Below are 25,164 nucleotides of genomic sequence, written 5' to 3'. Positions count from 1 at the left end.
TGATTCTAGAACCTCTGCTCTTCATTACCTTGGTACCATATACTCCACTATAAATTATTTAGGTGTGTAGACTGCTAAGCATATAGCAATCACTAAATAAGTATTAGCTATTATTAGTAGCTCCATAAGACTATTATTCAAAATTTTGCTTGATAACTTTAAATTTTCCCATTTTTAGATTTTGTACTATGGGCAGGGGTATCCTACCAGTCTATAAAACAAAGAAAATAATAATCTTTTTACTGTTTTGTGCATGTTATATAAACCTCCTTCCTCTCCAGCCATTCTTTAAAAAAGTAGGATAATGTCCTGATAAGTGATAATTGTGCAAATTTAATGAAGTGTAACCTCTTAATGGCAAAGTCAATGAAGCTATGCATGCCTGTATACAAAATCTGAACAAATTTTCTTTGGCTTATCCACTTATAAGAAGAACGAAACAGGAACCAGATTTTACTAGAGGATGCAGTAACAAAAACAGAAAAATATTCACTTGTAATATGAATAAATAAAACTTTCCAGAGATAAAGTTTTCCAACAGTGATGAAGTGACTGAGTATAAGTCAATTAATTGTTTTATTTTGCCTTATAATTAAATTGACCTAGTATTTGTCCTCTAAATTTGGTATTTACATAACTGATAGAATGAGCTTTGACCACAAGAGGGAGCCAGCATCATTCCAGTTCACAACAAAAGGAAAATTAATACTAAGGGAAAGCCAATTAATATGAGAGCTATAAAATACATACGATGAAAAGATGTGTCATGCTATATATGCTAAAACGGGCCGTTAAAATTATTTTTTCTATTGTAAAAAAGTTTTTCATTTCCAACTTCATTATACAATTTTTTTTGAAAGCAATAGCTTGAAGTAACTGTTAACAGGAGTTTAGCAGTTTTCCCTGAGAAAAGTACCACATCCTAAGGGATTTGGTCTTTGAATTAAACTTGATAAATATCTAGCACTGAAAGATATTAGATGGCTTCCCTCGATGAAAACAATGTATCACCACCAAACAGACTAGCCAGGGCTATTGAAGCACCGCGAAGAGCCTGCAGTGCAGTACCACAGGCAAAGTCAGCTCCCGCCTTCCCCAGGCTCACCGACTCCGGCACAGTCACCTTACCGCCTCCTGTCTGCACACAGGACTAACTACCCTAGAAATAGTGCGACAACCCCAGAGCAGCAGCTTATTCTGGAAGGTTTCTAAGGAAAAATATTTTATAAGATTCTTCAATACACCTTTTTTTTTTAAAGAAGGGATTTTTTAAAAAAGATTTTATTTATTTATTTTTAGAGAGGGAATGGGGGGGGGAGAGAGAGAGAGAGAGAGAGAGATATCAATGTGTGGTTGCTGGGGGGCCGTGGCCTGCAACCCAGGCATGTACCCTGGCTGGGAATCGAACCTGTGATGCTTTGGTTCACAGCCTGCACTCAATCCACTGAGCTACGCCAGCCAGGGCCAATACACCTTTTTAATTAATTAAAAATATACCACTTCTATCCTGGATTACTTAGTGGAAATAATTATTTAAAGTAAATTTGATAAAAAGTAATGGAAAAGTCAGTTTAAATAGTAGGTACAATTCAAATGGCTGGAACTTAATGGAACAAAATAATTTCCACTGACAAAAAATAAACAAATGAGAAAGAATTCTAATATAATCATAGTTACCAAAAAATTGACATTTCTATTAGTAATAGATATTTTTTTTTAAATCACAAGTCATGTGATAGCTATAATTTGATCCTGATCTCAATTCCCATGTAATGTTCAACTGGCCTATCTGGTTTTCTTTTTTTTATTTTTGTTTTTGTGTTTTTCCCAAGACCATTTAACCGCCCCCTTACATTCCCCTCCCCGCTGCAATCACCACACTGCTGTCCACGACCTGAGTCCCTTTTCCTCTCTGTTCGATCCCTCCACCCCCTAACCGCCCCCGACGAAAGCTGTCATCTGCTCTTCATCTATGAGTCTGTCTCTGTTTTTCTTGTTAGTTCAGTTTGTTCATTAGATTCCATGTATGAGTGAAATCACATGGTACTTGTCTTTCTCTGACTGGCTTATTTCACTTAGCATAATGTTCTCTAGGTCCATCCATGCTGTCCCAAAGGGTAGAATTTTCTTCTTTTTACAGCTGAGTAGTATTCTATTGTGTAAATGTAACATAGTTTCCATATCAATAAAACAAGAGGACTCAATACCCTTTTAGTTTAAAAATACATACATATAGTCTTTCAAGTTAGCTCAGTTAGCTCAAGTTAGCTCAGGTTTTTCTAAATATGCTCTCGTCTTTGGTGTAACTGTGCTCGTAGTGACAACCAATGTCGAATATTGGTGAGAGGAGGGAAAGCATGATGGAAAAAAGGTAAAAACTTGAAACATTTAAATATTAAGTATGTCTACGTGTTTTTCTTGAAGTCTGACACAATTTAAAGGAATAACTTCATTTCCCAATGTGTCCACTGTGGAACTACACATTTCATGCTATCTGCGATGCCTTCTGCAGCCTTACCCACGGCTCTGAGCCTGCAGCCACCCCGTCCTGAATTAAACGTCGCGCCCTTCCGTAAAGCCCGAGCTCTCACCCCCCAAACTGTAATCTCACATTAACCACAGGAGATACAAAGTCAGTCACTTTCTGCCTTACATCCTGCTTATTTTCATGTCCTACCAGTAAATCCCGAGCTCCTGGACTCGTCTTCATGTCCTCCCTCCCCTGTCTATTCACACAATACATAGTGGTGAAAAAAAAAACTTAATTTAGCACTTCTGAATCCTCTATGTCACACTTTTGTGAATTGCTCTGTACATATCACACAAGGAAATTTTTTTCTCGTAAATAAAAGAATCCAACGAACTTGTTAGCTTTCCTGGAGGCAGAGATCTTAGGACAAGCACTGCGTTTATGATCTAATTCGCCGCAAACGAAGCAGCCGTCTCTGGGGCCCTCGCAAGAATGATCGGGAAGAGCACAGCGACCGCAAGTGCTGCAGTGGACCCAGGCTGCAAAATAAAAATGATGTTTTAGAGGAGGTTCATTTAATGTAATTTTTCATTTGATTAACCTCTGTAATAGGGAAGCATGAACAGTGTTTACTTTGATTACGGTGATGCATTTGCATAGCTGGTTAGAATCCGGCTAACGAGCCCAAAGTGGAGCGGCTGGAATCCCTTGCAAACCAGCTACCTTCTTTCTGAGGCTCGGCCACAAGTCTAGCCCTTCTCTCCCGAGTCACGATCTGAGGGCTGCAGACACTGGGGTGCTGGCCGAGTGACACAGAGCCCTATCAAAACAAGCCAAACCTGTAGCGTTGGTGGTAAGTGGTCAGCACAGCTGCCTTCCAAAACAAGCCAAACCACACGCTACACTGAAAAAGGTTAGCAGTCATGTCTCTCTGCGATGTAGACAAATGTACATTTTGGTAACTGTAAAAATTACAAAGCAAGGAAATCAATAAAGGTCTCTATATTAACTGTTCTTTTATAAATGCAGTTAAATACAAATCCTACACAGATGGAGAAAAACTCAAATGTTTCCACAGGGTCTCAAACGCTAAGTCTAAATACTTACAAGGCTTTACACACTTTTTGCAGAGGAAGCAATGGTTCCATTTCCTACTGTCCTACAAAAACAATTTTAAATTACATTTAGCTTGCCATTAAAAATCAGGTCCTACAATTAAAAATTAAAATGTCTTATCAAAATCTGCATAAATTATTAATTTCTTATTTCTCACTTTCCTGGGCTTCAAAATTACATACTTTGATTTTAATTTATGCATTTCTCCACTCAACTCGGCGCCTCGTTGCTGGGCCGTGGCTTCCCTAACTCTAAAACTGGGGGGCTTATCTGAGTGATCTTGAAAGTCCACTCCAGACCCTAATCTGCACAAGGAAGGGCTCCATGACGATTTCAAGAGAATTAATGATTCACAATTTTTGTGTCTATCCAGTATAATCCTTAATAAAACTCATATTTGAAAACTATATAATTTAGAAACAGAGATTATCAGTTACTCTTTGGGTAGTTTTAAAACGGTGAAGTAAACCATACCCAGAAAAGTACACAGAACACATACACCCAGTTTAATGAGGATATCAAGTGCCCCAGCAGGTCGGAAAGCAGAATACCGTCAGCCCCTGAGACACCTCCCCACGGGCCCCTCCCCAACACGGCTTTCAGCCTTCCCCACTAACTCCTCCTAGGGGGCTCCTCCCCACTAACTCCTCCTGGGGGGCCCCTCCCCAAGCTGGCTTTCAGCTGCTCCCCACTAACTCCTCCTGGGGGGCTCCTCCCCAACCCGGCTTTTGGCTCCTCCCCACTAACTCCGATGCTCGCTTTTGCGGTGGTCCCTTCATTGTTGTCATTTATTTTTACCACTATGGGTACATCTCTAAATAATGGTTTTATTTCCCACATTTTGAACTTCCATGCTCTGGGCATCATGTTCTTAAATGAAGAGTACAGATAACTGCTAGATGAACTGAAAACATATGTGATCAGATGTGTTAACATAATTAAAAACTAGTATAGAGAATATGGAAGAATAATATGTGCTTATCGGCCAAACTAAACTTCACATGTCCTTTCTGACTGGATTCATTTAAAGTAACCAGGCAACTTCAGGGTGACCCCCCCTTCCTAAAAAATAAAGAGGGGTTCCATCCTGTGGAGCCTCCTTTGCCACACAGGGCGAGGAGGGACTGCCTTATCCATCAGGGCTACTGAGAGCCGCCATTGCCAGTGCACGGACAGCTCTCGGGAAAGGGCCTGGCGTGGAAAAAGTGCACAGACGTGTGATCAGCTACAACTTCACCAGAGCAGCGACGGTATCTAGGGGTTCGGTGCCTTATTAGAAACACCGTAATTCTGTGCTCACCGAAATGCAGTGCCTTATTTAAAGCGCTACTACGTCTGGCAGTCATACAGTACCACGTGCAAGTGACTTGAGATAACTATTAATGACGCGCTCCGTGCCGTTGAGCTGGCTCCCCTCCCGCCACCCTGTGAATGAGTGAGTGATGCCCACACTGTCCTGTCCTCAGCAACCCCGCTCAGCTCCTGCAGGCTCACGCCTGTGGCTTCCTCTACGGAGGGGCTCCAGCTCACATCCGGCCTCCTCTTTTCCTGCAGCCTTCCGTGTGCCCAGCACTGTCGTCTTTCCGTAGAGCCCCACACCCTCAGGTTGTGCCCAGAGTAGGACAGCCTCAGCTCTGTCACTTTTGCCTCCGACAGTGTCCCAGGCTTAGTTCGCTCCAGGACCCTCTCGTTTGCTTATCTAAGTATTTCTAAAAGCCTGTCCTACTTTATAATTAGAAGCAAAATACTGTATTAAAGTATAATAAATGGTAAGACATTAATACAAATTTTATTAATATAACATGAAACAAGTGATGAAAACTAGCAAACTTAAATAAAACTAACAATATCTTTGAATAAAAATGTACTCCAGCGAGCACGATACCTTGGAAGTGCAAGAGCCGCAGTGCTCGCAGTGCTGGTTCTCCAAGGAAACGTATCGCTCGCACAAAGGGCAAAATCTGAGGAGGAAGGAAAGGCTTGGAGGAATCAACTGCACACACGAAGACTGGGTGTAATCCAGACTTAATTCAACATAGAATGAGGTGCCCGAGTTAAAAGTAACAGAGTGACACGAGCCAACGTTCAAAGCATGTCGATGCCAGACACGCGGAACTGCGTTTCCCGCGGCTTGCGTGCTTCGAGGGCCCGCCGGGACCGTACCTGTACCCTTCCTCCACCGGAAGGGCGATTCTGCTGGGAGGAATGTTGGTGAAAATACGCACAGGAGACTGTTTCCGACCTGTCTTTCCATGTTTATAAAGTGCATGATTATCATAATCTACCTAGAAAGTTTAAAAAAATAGAAAAAGAAAATTTACTCAAATGAATCAATACTCTTTAAGATTCTTTAACGAATAAATGAACAAGCTGATGCCAAGATACAAGTTAAACTGAAGTATTTAGTAAGAAATTCTTAGCCCTGGCTGGCATAGCTCAGTGGATTGAGCGCGGGCTGCGAACCAAAGTGTCGCAGGTTCAATTCCCAGTCAGGGTACATGCCTAGGTTGCAGGCCATGACCCCCAGCAACTATACATTGATGTTTCTCTCTCTCTATCTCCCTCCCTTCCCTCTCTAAAAATAAGTAAAATCTTAAAAAAAAATTTTTTTAAAGCTAGAGTTCACTTGCTAATCAGCAGCCCCAGAAAGGCCTCTACGTGAGTGAAATTTGATTATAAAACCGGTAAAATTTGCTATGACAAATTCACATTGCCTAGCACTGAGAACTCTAACCTTTTATCCAATACCATAGACTTTACAAGAAAGTCTGTTATGTGATTAAAAACTTAGGTTTTGTAAGCAGCACAAATTGGTAGTCACAAACTAGGGGGATGTAAGGTGCAGCACAGGAAATACAGTCAGTAATACTGTAACGACCATGCGTGGTGCCGGACAGGTATGGGGAAATACCGGGGGGGTGGGGGGACCACTATGTGAAGTGCATGGCTATCCGCTGGCTGTGCTGTACACCTGATACTAATGCAAAGTACTGTTGAATATAAGCTGTAACTGAAAAGCAAAAAAAAATTCTTTTTCAAGAATTTAGCTTTGGGTGTTAAAACATTCCACCTCTGAAGACACGTGCCAGCTTGGTTGGGCTCTTCATGTTCTGTGAGTGAATTCACCACACGTCCACCTCCAGCTCCCCGGTCCCAGAGCGGCCTCAGCGTGGCTGGCCCTCCACCGCGCACTAGCTGACAGAGCACAGGTCTGCTCACCTGCGGTGTGGCCTTAAGCCAGTTTGCGTAATTCTCACCTTAGAGGTGTGGTGAAGGTTAATAATGGATGTGATGTGCGTAACACCCTGAGTTCAGGACCTGGAGTGTGGCTGAAGCAGACAGAAAGATGGCGATGAAGAGGATTCCTAACTGCAGCTCTCCCCACGACGGCGCCCTCAAACATCACCCCTCTTCTCAAGATCCCTACCTCAACGTTCAGTGTCAGCAGATCATCTCGGGAGTAAACGGAAGCTAACAAACATGATTTCTATTTCTATCCTCCCACCAACCTCTCTACTACCCACACAGTTTAGGTTTGTTTCAAATCTGCTACGGATCCGCCTAGCCACTGAATCCATCTTTCCTCCGATCAGTGACTCTCGGTGCCCACAGTGCGGATCCCCTAGGGTCTCGTTAGGACTGCAGATTCTTGCCCCACCAAGGACCCAATAAAGCAGAAACTCGGGGGCGGGGGAAGCAACTGCATGTTTAACAAGCCTTCCTGGCACACTAAAGTAGAACTACTGCGTTAGAGTACCCACAAGAATACCATGAGATTTTTATGAGGTCAATATGGTAGATCCCAACTTTCAAATAAGTTGTAATCACCTGCTTAGATTCTAAACAGGAACATACTTAAGAATTTACCACGGAACTGGCTCACAAGCTGGCTATTTAATGAGCCAATCACAACAATGTAAGGAATGGATGACCACGGAATGAGAGGCCTTTAAAGGGAGAGCCCTGAGCTCTCTCCGAGGCCCTGCCGATGCCTACTGGATCTGCAGGGGTCACAGGAGCTTCAGCAGTGGGGAAAAGGAAGGACAGGATAAGGAGACCCAGCCACACAGGGACAGCATGAAGAAAGCCCCGGGGCTGGGCAGGGTGGGGCGGGGTCCTGCCCAACCATAAAAGCCAGGACGAGGTTAGGTGGCATTTGAAGCCCTGCACTCAGTCTCTCCATGTTAAGACAGACATGAATAAAACCAGCTTACTTCCACTCGGAAACGAGGAGGGTTTAGAGCTGAACACACCGGAGGTGTCTATTCAGAAAAGAGAAGACAGGGAGGATCTGACAGCTACTTGATAAGTGAAGGGGCATCACATGGCATAGAAATTAGGCTTATCCCTTACTGCTTTGGAGAACAGAAGCAGGACCAATGGTTAGAAGTTAATAGGGAGCACATTTTATCTCAATACGAGAAAATGTTCTAACAATTAGAGCTATTAAATAAATTGCGTTGCCCTGGAAGGCTGCAGGACTGTGCGCACCAAAAGTACTCAAGTGAGCTAGATGACTGATCGCCGTGAACTGAGCGGAGAGGATTATTACGCGGGGAAGTTAGCCCACGCTTCCTCTGTTTCTTTCCAACTTTAAAATTCTGTGAATATATGTCAGCTATTAGAGGCTAAGACACAAAAGTAGATTTTACTTCAAAAGCACCTTAAAATAGTACCTTCGGTAGTTTTCTTTTACAATGATTTAAATTCATCGTTTTCCCCACTGCGCTCCTCTTTGTGCTCTATAAATATATGGCGCCTTATTAAACTCAACAGACATTTTCAACATTTATGAGTGTGATAAGAAAAAAATTCTTTCCAAGAGAATCTCAGGAAGATTTGCAAATATTGGGAAAAGAGTATCTTAGAAAGATTTCTAGCAAATGCACTATCCCATGCAATATAACAGATAGCAGATGGAAGAGAAGGCAAAAAAAAAAAAAAAAAAAGAACAATTTCTTTATGGTTACCCAAGGAGTCAGAGAATGTAGTGTCAGGAAGGTGGTTGATTGCTTGATTTTGCATAACCTAATTGAGATTATTATTATTTTTAAATGCGGGTTTGTTGTGCTAATTAACTATAAACATATGGTATGGATAATGCATGCTGCCCGGGTAAATTAATGTACCTCTAATGTACATCCATATTTCATAGCTTCATCCACACAAATAAACCTCCTATGGAAGCGCTGCAAAGCAAACACAATTTTGCAAATTGCCTATCACTACTGGTAGAGCTGATACACCATTTTCCCGTCATTATCCCTGACATTTCGCTCACAATGATGATGAGCAGCATTTTCAAATAGAGAATTTCTCCCAAGGAACTGATTAATGTGATGAAGTACTGTATAGAAATGAGGGAAAGCACAAAATCTCTGTACTTCCTAACTTTTAATTTTATCTCTACGCAAATTTCCTCTGTGACACGAGACTGAAACTAGTTATACGGAAACCAAGACGTTCAAGTCAACACGTATTTATTTTGAACCTACTATGCTCCAGGCAGCACGCCGGGAAACAAAGATGAATGCAAACAGCACTTGCACTTTCGGAACTCCCTGAGGATGGTGTTCCGTTTCATTTCAGTGTACTGAAGAGATCCCACGTGAGCTGCCTCTTCAACTCTATAACCGACTTCAACGTCTTTCACTCACTCTCCATATCCCACGGAACCTCATTTAAAAATTACTGTATGTAGCCTGGGGCAAAAGTGGGTTTACAGTTGTTAATTTGGAAAATAACACAATTAATGAATAATAATACAAGAATAAAGCGTGTTTCACATACTCACAACTGTAAACCTACTTTTGTCTGTGTATTTTTCCCCTTGTCACTCCAAACCCACTGAATGTTTTATTATATACTGAGTCTCAAGAGTTGCAGTTGTTATTTTACAATCGTACCTCAATATTTTAATTTACAATCGTACCTCAGAAATTCCTGTTAAAATATCTTCATTTCTAAACATGACACAAGACTCAAAAAAGTTTTCTATGAGATGATTTTTTAAAAAGATAGCTTAAAAAATAAAAGCGGAGCTTAATTTTAACAATCCAGACAAATGTCCCAGATGAAGTGGAAATAAGAGATCGTATAACATGTTCAAGGTGAAGGTGAGTGACATGACCTGGTTCAGATACGGTGAACACAAGCCCCGAACACCATCGCCGCCTGGCCCCGCCCCTGTGACAGACGTCACTCATCAGTCGCGCTGCTCTCTGAGCCTGCAGTTCTCAACAAGTTCTCCAGAAGTCACTACCAATGAACTCATCAGGCTTAGTGCTAAGTGAAACTTACCTGCCACCCCTTTTGTGGTTCCGTCGTTTCATTTCACTTTATAGGTAACAAAACAGAGACCTGGAAAGATCAAGCGACTTTCCCCACGATTAAACAGCGTCTAAAAGGCAGTGCTAGAACTCCAACTTCGGACTCTAAATCCGAGTCTGTTTTCATGATCACGCCCTTCCTTTCTGCTCTACCCTTAACAAAACACTTGGCTTCTAGGGCTCTAGTAACTACTTTATTTTGCATGTATCAAGTGCTTTATCATAGGAGAGTCTACATAATTCATAATTTATGAATATCTGCAGCATTTCTGCCTTCCTCCTACCTGAGAAATGTTTGAAAAAGAGATTTACTGATCTGGGATTTTTTACTGCATTGTGGTTTGGGGGCTTCTACCCGTCTCAGGCAGTGTCTAAAGGAAGGCCCAACTTGAGGTCTGTGGGGACAGATCTGTGAAGGGAGAGAGGAGACCTTCGAATGTTTCTTTGATAAAGGTGGCTAATGTAGAAGAAAAAAGTTACCACAAAATGAGGTTAAAGTAACAACAGAAAAGAAAGCAAAAGGCTCAGAAAGGATAACAGTAGTAAGTCCAGATACATTTTCAAAAACAAAGGTAGAAAATCATGAAAGGGGAGGGACAACACATCAGGTGAAATCCACCAGGACGACAATTTCCAGCCGGTGTGCCCCGACGTCGTGAAAACATGCAGTCCCCAGGGACGCCGGCCTCTCTTTCCTTTCGTTCGTCACACACACAAAGAAACGGCAACAGCCAGCACAACAGCCGTCTGGTGTGAATGAGTCAAAATTATGCCTCGTTTTTTACCAGATTGTCAAAAAAATATATTTTTGAAGTGTGCTGCAGAATTTTAGGAATTAGTGTATGTGAAGAAGGTCGAAAACTGATGCACTCAGAGACACAGTGAGATCAGCTTCTCCAACGGGGCGTGTCACGGGCAGCCGTGCCCCTACCTTTGGTAGGAGTCACGAAAAACAAGTATGTTTTGTTTTGGAGATATTATTCCAATTTTCCTGTCCAAAGGTTGGCTTTCCCTTTATGGAAAAGACTGCTTTTCATCCTAATACACATGACCTAATTAGAACCTTTTCCACTAATACATTAAATTACATAACTATATCCAATAACCTTGGATCTTGAAACTATTCCTCCAAACTAAAACTGCGAAATTTCCAAAATTCCCTTCTTAGTAACACAGGCCGTCCAAACAGATGACGAAGGGCTACCACTCTACGTGAGTAGTCCTCATCGCTTTACTTGATCTGCATTTGCCTCCCCACCATGTTCACCTCTGGTCCACAGCAGGTGGACCTTGCGTTTTGCAATTTTAATGTTTCTGATGCTGCACCCTGAAAGGGGCCTGCAGGGAGTTTTACCCCGCACCTCGGGACCACCTGAACTTGACAGCAGTGATGGTTGCGACAACGCTGACAGCACTAGCCTCCACGCTACGTGTGCTGTGTGTCTCGACCTAGGCTGAGCCTTTTAATGTATTATCTCACACAAGATACAGTATGGCTTTCCTCGTTTAACTGGTAAGATGGGGCTGTAAAATCTTCCTGTGATGATAAAGGATTAGATAGCTGGTCTAACCCCAGCTGCACTTCAGAATCATGGTCTCCACCCTCTGATTTCGAGTTAATAGGTTTATTCTGGTACCTAAGGATTTATATTTTTAATAAGTCCACAGGCTATGTATAGTATAATTTTAGTGTTTAACACAACTTACAGTATTTTCATTTACTAAAACCAATGGATAGTCTTATCAGAATACTTATTTAAACTGAATAATATACATCCCCCAACCATGCAAAGACAGGGTATTTACTATACCTGATAATCCAGCATGCGGAAGCTTGGAAAAAACTGACAAATTCGGGATTCAAAAAAATAGGGGAAAATCCAGAAAATGGGTAGTTCTTCGTGAGTGTTATCTAATGGATCACACAAAAAAGGGCAAATAAGACACTGATATTAAAAAAATAAAACAGGTATAACTGGAAAACTTCTGGTATCAGAAGAGGCTGCCATCCATCGTTCAATGCAGTTACGGCATACAAACTGAAACAATGTGTACCGGAACGCCCCTTCCCACCAGGCCTTTCCCAAGGCAGTCAGTGGAGACGTCCTTCTGTATCCAAACCCAGCCACAGAGGTGTGCAAAGTGATCCTTACACGCAAATCACAATAAGGCAGAGATGTTCCCAAAAAGATGGGAAACAAAATTTTCATGAGAGGCAGGGAACGCAGCTATTGTTCACAAAGCACCGAGGTAGGCCGAGCACAACGCCAGGTACTCTCTATGTGTTACCTCCGTATGATGACCTTCGGAGTTAGATATTAGTGACCCCATTTTACAGAAGGGGAAGATGAGGCTGCAAGATCTAAGGAATCGGTTCCAGTTACGCAGCCGGTAAGTGGCAGAACTGGACTTCCAGCCCACAGAGCTCTTCACTGCTTCCCCAAGAACACAGACTTCACCCACTCAGACAAGGGACCTCAAAACTGGAAATCCGTGAAATAATTCACACTGTAAGTCACAGTTTAGATTTCTTAGATTTTGTCTGCATTCTGTCCCCAAAGCACACCATTTACGTAGTACAACTGATAGAGAAAACTGATCACAAACTCCTGACACTCTTAAAATTAATCAAATAACAAGCTGGAAAGTGAAAAATTAGTGCGCAGACTAATTACATAATGGTATAAAATACTCTGAAGTCCTGAGCCGCTTGAAACCGAACAGTTTTCAGTTTCGACCCTTACCCCCCACCCCAGAGGACCGGGCATCCGTGTGCCGCTGACGACCACTGGCGGCCCACCGGGTGTCTGGCCTTCCCACCCAACCCCGGCACAGGTGGGCACTCTGGGCCAGAGGCTGGGTGCCCTGTACGGGCTTTGGGAAGGACGACGGGGACAGGGAACGTGAAGTCCGCGAGCACAGAGACGTGTGTCCTCCGTTTCCAGCACCTACACCGGGCCTCGTGTGCAGTGGCCACTCAGTGACTATACAGGGGTGGGCAGAGCAGGTTTACAGCTGTGAGTACGTGACACACAGTTCATTCTTGTACTATTATTACTTATTAATTATTGTATCATTTTCCACTCGAATTGTAAATCTGCTATCGTCCACCCCTGTATTTATTGAAAAAAAAAATGACAATTTACTGCTATTCTACATAATGTCCCTTTATTTGTGCCCTCCAAAAAAAGATTTTACCTACAAGCTATTTTAAAAACACAATTAAGACAATACAAAGTGTACCGTGATGGTAACATATGCCGCATTATCAGACAAGCCTGTTTTTTTTTTTAAAAAAAGACTGGAACCTAAGGTATGCATATTTTATCAGTGCCCTGATTCACTGAGATCTGCTGCCATTCGACAGAAACTAGACACACAGACACACGTTTATTTTGCAGTAAGTAGTACATTACACACCTTGGCTTTGACCTTTTTTCCACATAGCAATTAACTTCTTGAATGTAACGGCCAGAGGTTCCACCAGGCCACCGAAAGGAGGGTCTGTCACCATGATGACTCCTTCACCTTTGTCGTCCTGTAAGAATGTCCTGCACACTTCAAGGGCAGCCTGGAACAAGCAGAAATTCATTTCTAAGTCAGGACCAGAGGGAGGGACTTCATCCCATTCGGAGGAGAACGCACCGGGCTCAGCGTTGCTCTCCGCACTGAAGTGTCACCCACCGGCCACCCCAGAGTGCCTGCCGCCCTGACATCCTCAGGCCCCTCTCACTCAGCCCCGTAAGATTTCATCTATGGGTTCCTTGATACGCGGGTTTTTAAAGCTGCAAATTCAAACACCAGCACTATCAGAGGACTACACATTTCCAATGCTTAAATTAAAAAGCTAAATTTAGTAACCTAAAAGAAGAGAAACTCATTACCCATGAAGACTACCCAAAACGCTAAAATTCAGTTCAACAGACAGAAGCAGGGACCGTGCCAGACACTGGAGACACACAGACGGATGAGACGTGTTTTCCTGTCTGCCCTGTCCACCGCCAGCTGTCCAGTGTAATGAGCGCTGCAGTTACCGGGTGAACACACACATGTTTCTAAGTGCCAGGTACACGGCAGACACACATGAACATGCACAGTGAGTAAATACATGAGGGTTCGCAAATAGCAAAGCTTATCCAGGCCATGAAAACATGCCATTAACACATGTGCCAACACACCGGTTGAAGTGCTTTTAGTAACTGCAAACCTAACCACTGTCTAGAGTATGTGTCATTTTGTGCTTTGGGAGAAGTTAACAGGAGGCACACCCGTGACTCCAGTCAAATGACTTTGTAATAGTTTTCAAGTACGGACTCATCTATAAGAACAAATCAGCACTGAACAGTATACGGAATGGAATACGATTTTAAACTTTAATGATATTTTAAACTTTAATAAACCTATATGAACTTCATAATAAAATGTATACTGCTCTACCACTAAATCAATTTAGAAGATCCAGTCGATGAGAGGAGAGGCACAACATCCTAATTCCTTTTCCCTGGGAGGCTCTCTCCCAGCTTCCTGCCGGGGGTCCCACAGCGAAGGGCAGTGTGTCAGGAAGGTCAGTCCCTCTTCAAGGCTGCTCAGTGCTTTCTTAACCTGCCTGCACGAACGAGGACCTAAAGCACAGGTGATGCTATTGAAAAACCTTCAAATTCCTTAGGGCTAAAAGCAGAAAAAAGAAAATAAACAAGTAAACTAGGCCTAAACGCTGAACCAAACTTAAAAACCATTCAGGATATCTTTCCAGGTAAGAATCCATGTGGCAATGTCCTGTCCCGAGGGGCGGTGGGTCCCCGAGGTGACCACCCATGGGGACCGATGACAGCTGTGCCCCCAGGGCTGACAGCGACTGAACACTCTTCTTCATCTATCACTAAGAAACTGCCTGGCACTTTTTTTAAAAAAAATTTTAAGTATATTTTTTTATTATGCTATTACAGTTGTCCTATTTTTCTCTCCTCTTTATCCCCCTCCGTCCTGTACCCCCCTTCAACATCCCCCCACCCTCAGTTCATGCCCATGGGTCATAAATGTAAGTTCTTTGGCTTCTCCATTTCCTGTACTGTTCTTAACCTCCCACTGTCTATTCTGTACCATTTATGCTTCTTATTCCCGGTACCTTCTCCCCACTCTCCCCACACCCCCTCCCCACTGATAACTCTCCACGTGATCTCCATTTCTGTGATTCTCTTCCTGTTCTAGTTGTTTGCTTTCTTTGTTTTTGTTTTTTAGGTTTGGTTGTTGATAGTTGTGAGTTTGTTGTCATTTTACTGTTCATAGTTTTGATTTTCTCTTTTTTTCTTAGAGAAGTCCCTTTAACATTTCATAAAATAAGTGCTTGGTGATGATGAACTCCTTTAACTTGACCTTATCTGGGAAGAAGTTTATCTGCCCTTCCATTCTAAATGAGAGCTTTGCTGGATAGAGTGATCTTGGATGTGGGTCCTTGCCTTTCATGACTTGGAATACTTCTTGCCAGCCCTTCTTGCCTGCAAGGTTTCTTTTGAGAAATCGGCTGATAGTCTTATGGGAACTGCTTTGTATGTAACTGTCTCTTTAAGACTCTCTCCTCCTTCTTGGGTAATGTAATTATGATGTGTCTTGGTGCGTGCTTCCTTGGATCCAACTCTTTGGGACTCTGAGCTTCCTGTACTTGCATGCCTATGTCATTCACCATTTTGGGGAAGTTCTTCTTCATTATGTTTTCAAATAAGTTTTCAATTTCTTGGTCTTCCTCTTTTCCTTCTGGCAACCCAGTGATTTGGATGTTGGAATGTTTAAAGTTGTCCTGGAGGTTCCTAAGTCTCTCCTCATTTTTCTGAATTCTTGTTTCTTCATTCTGTTTTGGGTGAATGTTTATTTCTTCCTTCTGTTCCAAATTATTGATTTGATTCCCGGTATCCTTCTTTTCACTGTTGGTTCCCCAGATATTTTTATTTCACTTTGTATAGCCTTCACTTCTTCCTTTATTTTGTGTCCATACTCAACCATTTCTGTGAGCATCCTGATAACCAGTGTTTTGAACTGTGCATCTGATAGCTTGGCTATCTCCTTGTCACTTACTTCTTTTTCTGGATTTTTGATCTGTTCTTTTTTTTGGCCATTATTCTTTGTATTGGCGCACCTGTTACATTGTATGGGGAGGCACCTTAGGTGTTCACCAGGGCGGGGCAACCCATGTCACTGCATTGTGACGCTGTCTGTAAGGGAGGGGTCCAAAAGGGAACAATGCTGCTTGCTCCACTCTCTGCCAACTTTCAGTCACTTCCCCTGCTTCCCACAAGCAAATTGGGCCCTTCTGGTGCCGATTCCCGGGCTGGTGGGCTTGTGTACGTTCTAGGACCCTGTGGGTCTCTCCAACAAACTCTCCTGTGAGGCTGGGAGTTTCTCCCGGGACCTCAACCCCCACAGGAGTTTTCAATCAGTTCTGAGGCTTTATTTCCCTGTGCTGGAACCCTGGGTTGCGTGGTCTGTCTCGATCCCCAGTTGTCCTCCCTGGTGTATCTGCACATGAATGTGGGACCACCCGCTCCACCAGCTGCCACCTCGCCCACCTAGTCCACGTGCCGAGTATCCTCTCTGCCCCGGCTGCCTGTCTCTGCTCCTCCTGGTCTGGATGGATGTTTCTTCTTTAACTTCTTGGTTGTCGGACTTCTGTACAGTTCAATTTTCTGGCAGTTCTGGTTACCTTTTGTTTTTAAATTTGTTGTCCTTCTATGGTTGTGCGAGGAGGCACAGTGTGTCTACCTACGCCTCCATCTTGGCCGGAAGTCTGCTTGGCATTTTAAATGCCACCCTCTGTACCTACTTTAACCCCCTTTACTGTTAAGGCACATGACATTTTCTGTTATCCAAATACTCTGTTACTTGCTATGAAAAATATCCTGTGCAGGAAGTGCCTCCTTTTTAATCCAGTGGACTGTAAAGTGCTCACATGCAGCGACAGCGACCATGTCCTCAAACTCCCCAAACACCTTCACAAGCACCAAGCACACACTAAAACGCTTAGGGACTGATTAGAAGATGCTGTCTTTACTGAAAACCTTGACTCAGGAAGTCGGCAGGAAAAGGGCAGACAGTAAAGTCATTAAAACAATAGTTTTCAACAGATCAATCTCTACAGTTGCAGTGCTACTTAGAGGCTGTTCCTAAAACACGGAGCAGGAAGGGCTGAGCTGGACGGCTGTTTACAGCTGGAAAAACAAAGCGGAGCTCAGTCTTGGCAGCTCATTCCAAATATCACTCTAGAACACTATTAGGCGATTCTACCAACTTTCAATAAAAGTTACACAGACTTTCCTAGAAAAAGGCTAATTGCATGTTACTTTCTTAAAATATATGAAATTCCTAGCCAGTTGGGATTTAAATTTTACTGTTGTAGTAGTTATTCAAAATAAGTAAAATCACGGTGCGGTATTAAGAGCACATCGCAGACCCCTGCGCACTGCTGCGGCATCGAGCAGTGACACACACTCGGCTCCTCCTCCATCTGTGTCGCCAGCCCCAAGCTCGAGAGCCCACATGCAGTTTCAAGAGGCTTCCACATCAATGCTCCTCCAGCCCCACAAACTCAAAGTGTCCAAGCCTCTCTTCCAAACACCGCTGCCCTCTGTTTTGATGAGTCTAGGGCGCACCACCCAGTCATCCTTGACTTCTTCCCCAGAATACTAGTCACCAAGTCCTTTTTTAAAAATTGAGGTACATTTTTTTATAATTCAGGTGTACAACATAATGACTGCAACCAAGTCTTCTTTTCTCCATCTGTGAAATGTCTACAGAATCCACTTTTTTAAAAAACTGATTTGAGAGAGAGAGGACAGGAGAGAGAAGGAAAGTAAAACATCGATTTGTTGTTCCACTGATTTATGCATTCATTGGTTGATTCCTGTATGTGCCCTGACCCGGGATCGAACCTACAAACTTGGTGAATCTGAATGATGCTGTAATCAACTGAGCTACCCAGCAAGGCTCCAGAAGGCACTCCTTTCCTCTCTTTCCCCACTGCCACCGTCCTAGTTGACAAGTTCCTCATCATCCACTGTCATGTGATTTTTCCATTCCTCTCCTTCACGCTTATCTGATCGGCTCTCAAATCCTAGTGATTATGAACCACATGAGCCCTTTGGGAAATGACAAAATATATCTAACTACTCAGCACTTGGTTTTCATGGCTATTACGGCTGACTAAATAGACATCCCAATGCTAAACGAACTGTGCTGGAAGGAGTGCATCATTGGCTGTGCTTACTAAGTCAGAAGACTCATCTTTCAATCCCAACCAACAGTTCAGAATTTGTTCTCATTTCCTAGATATCTGGTTTCTTAGTCTGGCTTGGTTTTCATTCTACCATCAGCTAGCATCTTAAAGCAGCACATATACTTAAGCACGGTTCACAATTTTTAAAAAATTGACACCCACACACATGCAGGCAGACATGCTTCGCGTGGTCTCGGTAATTCCGAAACATTTTCAAATTCAGAACCTCCTGTTGGGTGTGACTTCTTGGTGGGTTGTGAGTTTTACTTTGTAACAGGGCTGACAAAGAGCTCAAACTAGGAGCAGAAGTATCAGCTCTATTGTGCTGTTTATTCACACTGACATTATTAACATATTGATAGGAGCTTTTTTTTTAGCCAGTATCCTTTTTTTTAAGACTGATTTTTTAGAGCAGTTTTAGGTTCACAGCAAAAGTGAGAAGGTGGTACAGATTTCCCACATAACCCCAACCCTACACATGCACAGCCTCCCGCATCACCAAGACTCCCCACCGGAGGGGTGTCGTTACAGCCAAGGCACCTAAGCTGATACATCGTTATCACATCGAGTTCACAGTTTACTTTAGGGTGCACCCTTGACACTAGTTTTTAAGGATTTAATAAAACCACAGATCTCCTCAACTGGGACATGAAATGTATCAGGGAGGCAGACACCAACAACTGACCACCCGGAATTATTTAATTACAGTATCGTAAATCTAGGAAGGAGAACTTGACCTTGTCCGGAGCTCGGGGAGACTAGAGAAAGCTGACTTGGAAAAGAGCCCCGAAGGCTGAGGTGAAGGTAACGAGGCAAAGAGAAAGCAGAAGGCAGAGAGGAGGGCCACAGGCCCTGTGGTGGGAAGGTCAGTTCCAGGTGAAAGTCGGAAGTCGAAGCCGCGTGCCCTGACGGCAGACAGCGAAGCAGGAGCAGGGCGAGGGGCAGCTGAGAAGCGGCAGGCCTCGGGCCACACGGGCCTTGGTGAGAAGGCGGGTCTTCACCCGAGAAGTAGCGAGAAGTCATGAAAGAGGAATAATTTGATCACTTCTAGATGCTCAGTACATACTCGGTCCATGGATAAAAATATCTCTACCAATAAATGGTGGAATAGCAACAATTTGATCTTAAGGGACTTTAGAAAAATAGCAAAGGACATACTCTTAAATTTGTTCTTCCACAAGTGAAGAAAGAGAAAATGGTTATAAATCTTACCTCTCCATCAAAGAAGTGATGGTTAAACATGTTATAATGGCAAAAGCTATCTTCCATATAAAACTGTGAATACCTGTAAAATAATTTATTACTGGAGTTACTTGTGTAGTCATAGTTATGCCATCAATAAATACAAACTAAATTTTAAAACTATGAAATCACACCTTTACTAAAATCAATTTCATCATTCCTTAAGTGTTCTGAAATAATGCTTACCACAATCTTAGTTGTTAACGGTGGACAATGAATAATGAACTTAAATTATGTTCCTAAGTTCAATGAATCAGCAATAAAATTATGAAATACTCATACAAAAAATACACACATTCTTATGGACCAGGAGAACATACATAAGCAATCAGGTTACTGGTAGACTGTTACACAGTTTAAGCATGACATGGGTTGGTGATTAAAATATATCTCTCATAGTTAATAATTTAAAGGAAAATACTAAATCAACATTTCTCCTCAATAGCTATTAATTACTGTATTTTCTTCTGCAATTACAAAAATGTATTTAATGAAGTTTTTCTCGTCTATTGCATATTAGCTTTATAAAATGTGCTTTTCAAGATGTTAAAAAAAGAATCATGTCCATTTCATATTTACTGAATTAGTGCCAGGAAAGAGGGATTTTATACAAGGTCTGTCCAGAAGGTATCCAGCCATTTGGTATGACAAATAGAGACATTTATTGAAAAAGATAGGAGATACAAGGAACACTGTACATAGGGCAACGATGCCTCAGTCCCCTTCAAAGCAGGCACCTTAGGACCTCACACAGTTCTCCCAGTCACCATCAGCTGCCCTGTCCTATTTTCCTGAATCTCATCAACAGTATGAAATCTCTTCCCTTTCAAAGGTGATTTTAGTTTTGGGAGAAGCTAAAAGTCACAAGGCGCCAAATCTGGGTTTTAGGGAGGCGGAGTCACCTGAGTGATTTGACGTTTTGCCAAAAAACTCTGCACAAGACGTGATGCATGAGCAGAGGCATTGTTGTGATGAAGCTGCCCATCACCAGTTGCCCACAGCTGCGGCCTTCTGAGTCATCTGAGTAGTTTCCACGGAGGCATGTTCAGGCTCACTGCAAAATCTGACGCAGACTCACTGTTCTGCTCACTCAGTCATTTTGAATGCGACGGCTGCACAGTGCACATGCTCACTCAACAGTGTCTACCGCCCCCGCTGAGTAGTACAGTGAAGTCGTCATTGTTCACACATGTGCATTCGGGTCCACTCCCCTTGGCTGCCAAATTACAGCAATGTTGTGGAAACCATTCTTGTTCACAATGGCTGGGCTTTTTCCAGACAGACCTCATCTATTTATTCATGTTATTTTATTTTTAAAAACATTTTAAGGGACATGTTCACGCTCCTGGGTAGTCTCCGGAGTGCCTCATTTGCACTGATTCTTCATCTTTGTGAACATCAGAATCATTAGTGGAGCTTTGCCTTTTCCTTTAAGAAAATCACTAAAATAGATACATACATAAGCACCTGATCCAAAACTTAAAAGGTATAAAACGCTCTGAAAAGCAAGCCCCCTTCCTGCCCCGTTCCCATCCATCCAGCGCCCTTTCCAGAGCAGCTGCTGTCCCGGGTGTCTGCAGAGACGGTGCGCGCAGACACGGTCTCGGGCGGTGCAAAGGGCAGCACCCTCCGCACCATTCTGCTCTCTACTTTTTGTAACTTCCCAAGAAATCTTGGAGACAGTTGCATGTCAGTTCACACAGCACTTCCTCGGTCTTTTTTAAAGGACACGGAGTATTAATTGCACAATTCTGCCAGAGTTTAAACATTCGGAACATTTTCCGACACGTGGCTTGTGTCTAGTCTTTTCTATCACAGTCACTGCTGCATCACTGCCTGTCCTCAAGGCCTCTCCGTTTCACATGATATGCACATATCACCGTACAGTCTTAGAAATAAAACTACTAGGTTGAAGAGGATGGCTTTCCAAATAGTACTGCTAAATTTTGCAGATGACACTCCCCTTCTCAAAGTATGAAAGAACCTGTTTACACGTGGGACTCAAAACAAAAATCTCTTGAGTGTGGGATGTGGACATCTATATTGTGGGTCTCAGAAAGAGATTCTGGGCCAGAAATTCCCTTGGGTGCCCTCGACCACAGCCTCTCCATCCCCCAGGGATCTGCCACCGTGAGGCAAACACGACCCCTAGGCCTGAGGGGCCCCAGCTTGTGCCGGGCAATGCCAGCACTGGGGCTCACAGGGACCTAGGTGGCAGGTCTTCTGTCCCCCTCGGGGGTCTGTGCATCCCCCTCTAGGTCATAGCCAGAAAACAGGGCTTTTCCACTTTCATCCAAGGCTCTTGTTAGGGGCTGGAACACAGGCCACACCAGGGTTATAGCCACGTGGACATCTTGGAGAAGCCCAGTCTTCATGCGGCTTCTTCTGTAAGTCCTCGGTTATAAGGCTTCTCTTCAGCTAGCCTCCAGCTGGTCAGCCAGGATGACTGCTCTGCAATTTAGCTGTAACTCCAGGTCGGTCCTGGGAGGAGCTAAGCATAGCTTCCACCTACTCTGCTGCCATCCTGGAACTCCCGAGTGAATTTTTTAACGTGCAGTATTCTTGTGACACTGACATTCAAGACCAAAAAACAAAACTGTGCCAGCAGCTAGAACCACAACACAACCCGTTAATCTGCCATGGTTCGCTGACGAAGAGGGATATTTCTTTACTGACTAAGTCACTTCATTCTTCTAATGTACTACTTTATTTAAAGTTTTCAAATTAAAAAATTTTTTTGCAATTACAGTTTTACAGTTGACGTACATTATTATATTAGTTTCAGGTGAAGTAACATACTACTTTAAAATGCCATCCGCAGTGAATGAGAGTACCACCAGCTTTGGGTCTTAACATTTTATACATTTTTGTTAATTTACCAGGCAAAATTCATACTAGGTAGTTTATTTGATTTCTTCTAAGACTGAAATTTCTTTATTGTTTAAGTATTATTTGCACCCTTTGTCTGTTTTCTCCACTTATGTATATAGGTCTTAACATTCTTCTTGCTGACTTCTGAGTTCTTCATACGTCCTGGAAACCTCACTCTCAGCTCCACAGAGCTGTGAACTTCGGCAGCTTTGCTGTGAACGATGCACAAGTGACTCCCACTGTCCTTCCATGGAATACATCCCTCGTGGGGTGACTGGACAACAGGGGGACGTGCCTTCACGCACACGACTTCTTCAGCCAGCCCCCGACGGCAGCACCTGTCTGAGCCCACGGCTACTCTCAGTTGTCCACCGTTCCTGTCCGCAGCCGACTCCCCGCCCTGGTGGGTGAGCGTTCTGACAGGCACCCCTGGCTCGTCCTCTCCTCGCACGATGTGGTGAACAGCATGGGCTCCGTAGCTGGACGGTCTGGTTTCAAACTCTGGGTCTCCCTGGTTAGCTGTGTGACCTTGGTAAGTTATTTAACCTATCTGAGCCCGTTTCTTCATCTACAAAATGAGAAACACAGTGGCTTCTACACAATAAGCCTCAGTAAGAATAAATGAGATCATGTATGTAAAGTGCTTAATACAGGGCCAGCTACATAGCACATACCAAAATGTTAGGTACCATTATTTTAATAAACACCAGCCATAAAGATTTATGTCTTAATGTCCCTAATAGTAGGGAATTATTTCTAGGTCCAACAAAATCTCCCCTCCTATAATCTAAAGTGTTTCTTCTTATTCTGTGGAGACGAAAAATAGCTGTGCACCGTTCTCAGTATATCACCGCTCAATATTATTTAAGACACTGTCAGTATGTCTGCTAAAACGAATTTGCACTGAAGAATTAAACAAAAGGCATGGATAACTGAAAAACATTTAGACTACATACAATAATGTGGTATTACAATAGCTGTGGGGCAATACCAATTATCGTTAATAACAAACAAGTATCTTCTTACTTAACTAAATTCCAAATTCATAATATACAGGTGTGGGCAAAGGTAGGTTAACAGCTGTTAGAATGGAAAAATATATAATACAAGAATAAACTGTGTTTCATGTACTCACAACTATAACCCTGCTTTTGCCCACCGCGGTATATATCTCAGTTATTTACTGACTATATAGATTTATCAACGCTAGTACAGCTGTGAGTCAACTATCATGCGATTTTTCTTCTCTTTTGCACTGCTTTGTATAAGAAAAAAAAAACAATCCCTATTTAAAAATATTCCTACTGTCACTCCACTTTTTATTGCTTCACAATGACACAAGTCATTTTTTAAAATTAAAACTGAAAATTTTATTTACAAAAAAATTAAACCCAGCACAGCTGTCCAAAACTTTCTAGGCAGCAGTGAGGACAGCCAGAGAGAGAAAAAAGCCTAGATTTCAGCTGTAAGTTTCATCACATACAAACAAGGGAGCATAATTATTTGTATTTTAAATTATGAAAAATAACTCAACATTACCCTCTTAAAATGAAATTGGCCACAAAGAATTACTCTCTCCATTGAATAAAGCAAACAAAACCAATCAGAAACGCATGCACTTGAAAACTGCTCAGAAGGACATTCGGTTAATTTGGCCATTCATTCTCTTTAAATGAGTCTGTTACCAAGTGTGAAACATGCTCTACACCCAGGAAATGCAATCAAGAGCTGAATAAAATCAGTTCATGAGATGAACACAAGAACTCCATTTTTTTTGATATAACTTTATTTGGATGGTAGTTTACCAAATAGAGTTTCACATACTTCATTCTAAAACTAGAGCATAGAGAAATCCGTCTCAGGAAATACTCGCTTCGCATCTCAGGCCTCCTGAAGAGGACAGGTATCTGCACGGAGCTCTGGCGCTGAGGCGGTCGGTCCTCTGCGGCCCCGGACCACCTTTTGCAGGGTGGCGACCAACCACCGTCCCAGTGCAAAGTAACTATGCACCGCCACTCCAGACCACAAGGGAGTTTTTTCCTATTTAACTCCGAGAAACCTGAACCACCCACACAGTCCATCGTACTGTAAATACAGGCAACGGAATGAATGTGTCCCGGCTACTCCTATGTTTCAGTGAACCAGCTCTCTCTTAACACTCATGCTGACCTTCTGCAGAATTCGCTCCGTAACCGAGCACAGGATCAAAGAAACCAAGCTGGGATATCCTTAGTACTACACCTTCGGCCTTTGTCTGCAGCTCGTACACACACAGGTTTGCAGACATGAAAAAAAGGTATCAGTGTGTTCCATTAGTTATAAAATAACTGTCCAAATCCCCTATGCCCTACTCTAACCAAGGGATTTCAACCCCAGGCTGAAGAAAAGTAAAACCATAGGTATGGCTTTTAAGGCAAAAGAGTTAAGGAGCCATTTAAATCTTTCAAATAAAAATCAGGTCAGATGAAAACTGCTGGCCAAGTTGGAGGCATAGGTAGATACACTTTGCTCCTCGCACAACCAAAAGAAGGACAACAACAAATTTAAAACAAAAATCAACCAGAACTGCCAGAAAATCGAACTGCATGGAAGTCTGACAACCAAGGAGTTAAAGAAACATTCATCCAGACTGGAAGGAGGGGCAGAGACCAGCAGCCGGAGTGCAGAGGACAAGCGGCAAGGTGGGCACTGGAGGACTGGGGCGGCCCCACATCTGCGAGCAGATAAACTGGGAGGAACAACTGGGGAACCAGACAGACCACGCAATCCAGGGTTCCAGCCCAGGAAAAGAAAGCCTCCAAGCCTCTGGCTGTAGAAACCTGTGGGGGTTGTGACGGCAGGAAAAACTCCCAGCCTCACAGGAGAGTTCGTTG

At 43.0% G+C, this 25,164-nt stretch overlaps 1 protein-coding gene across 2 annotated transcripts in view; it reads right to left on the bottom strand.

Annotated features, from left to right (window-relative positions):
* Positions 1-25,164, bottom strand: part of ZCCHC4 (zinc finger CCHC-type containing 4) — a 44,766-nt gene that overhangs the window by 1,801 nt on the left and 17,801 nt on the right. For both annotated transcript variants that reach the window (XM_028507006.2, XM_036019469.1), the window contains 7 exons: positions 19,391-19,463; positions 13,336-13,486; positions 11,727-11,827; positions 5,750-5,871; positions 5,472-5,547; positions 3,578-3,629; positions 2,865-3,009 (listed from right to left, as the gene is read on the bottom strand). In XM_028507006.2, coding sequence (XP_028362807.1) covers positions 2,865-3,009; positions 3,578-3,629; positions 5,472-5,547; positions 5,750-5,871; positions 11,727-11,827; positions 13,336-13,486; positions 19,391-19,463 — 720 coding nt within the window. The remainder of the gene's footprint in view (positions 1-2,864; positions 3,010-3,577; positions 3,630-5,471; positions 5,548-5,749; positions 5,872-11,726; positions 11,828-13,335; positions 13,487-19,390; positions 19,464-25,164) is intronic.

This window comes from Phyllostomus discolor, chromosome 1, assembly GCF_004126475.2.
Source record: "Phyllostomus discolor isolate MPI-MPIP mPhyDis1 chromosome 1, mPhyDis1.pri.v3, whole genome shotgun sequence".
Classification (NCBI taxonomy): Eukaryota; Metazoa; Chordata; class Mammalia; order Chiroptera; family Phyllostomidae; genus Phyllostomus; species Phyllostomus discolor.
Note: the sequence above shows the minus strand (reverse complement) of the source record. Positions and strands in the feature narration are given on the sequence as shown.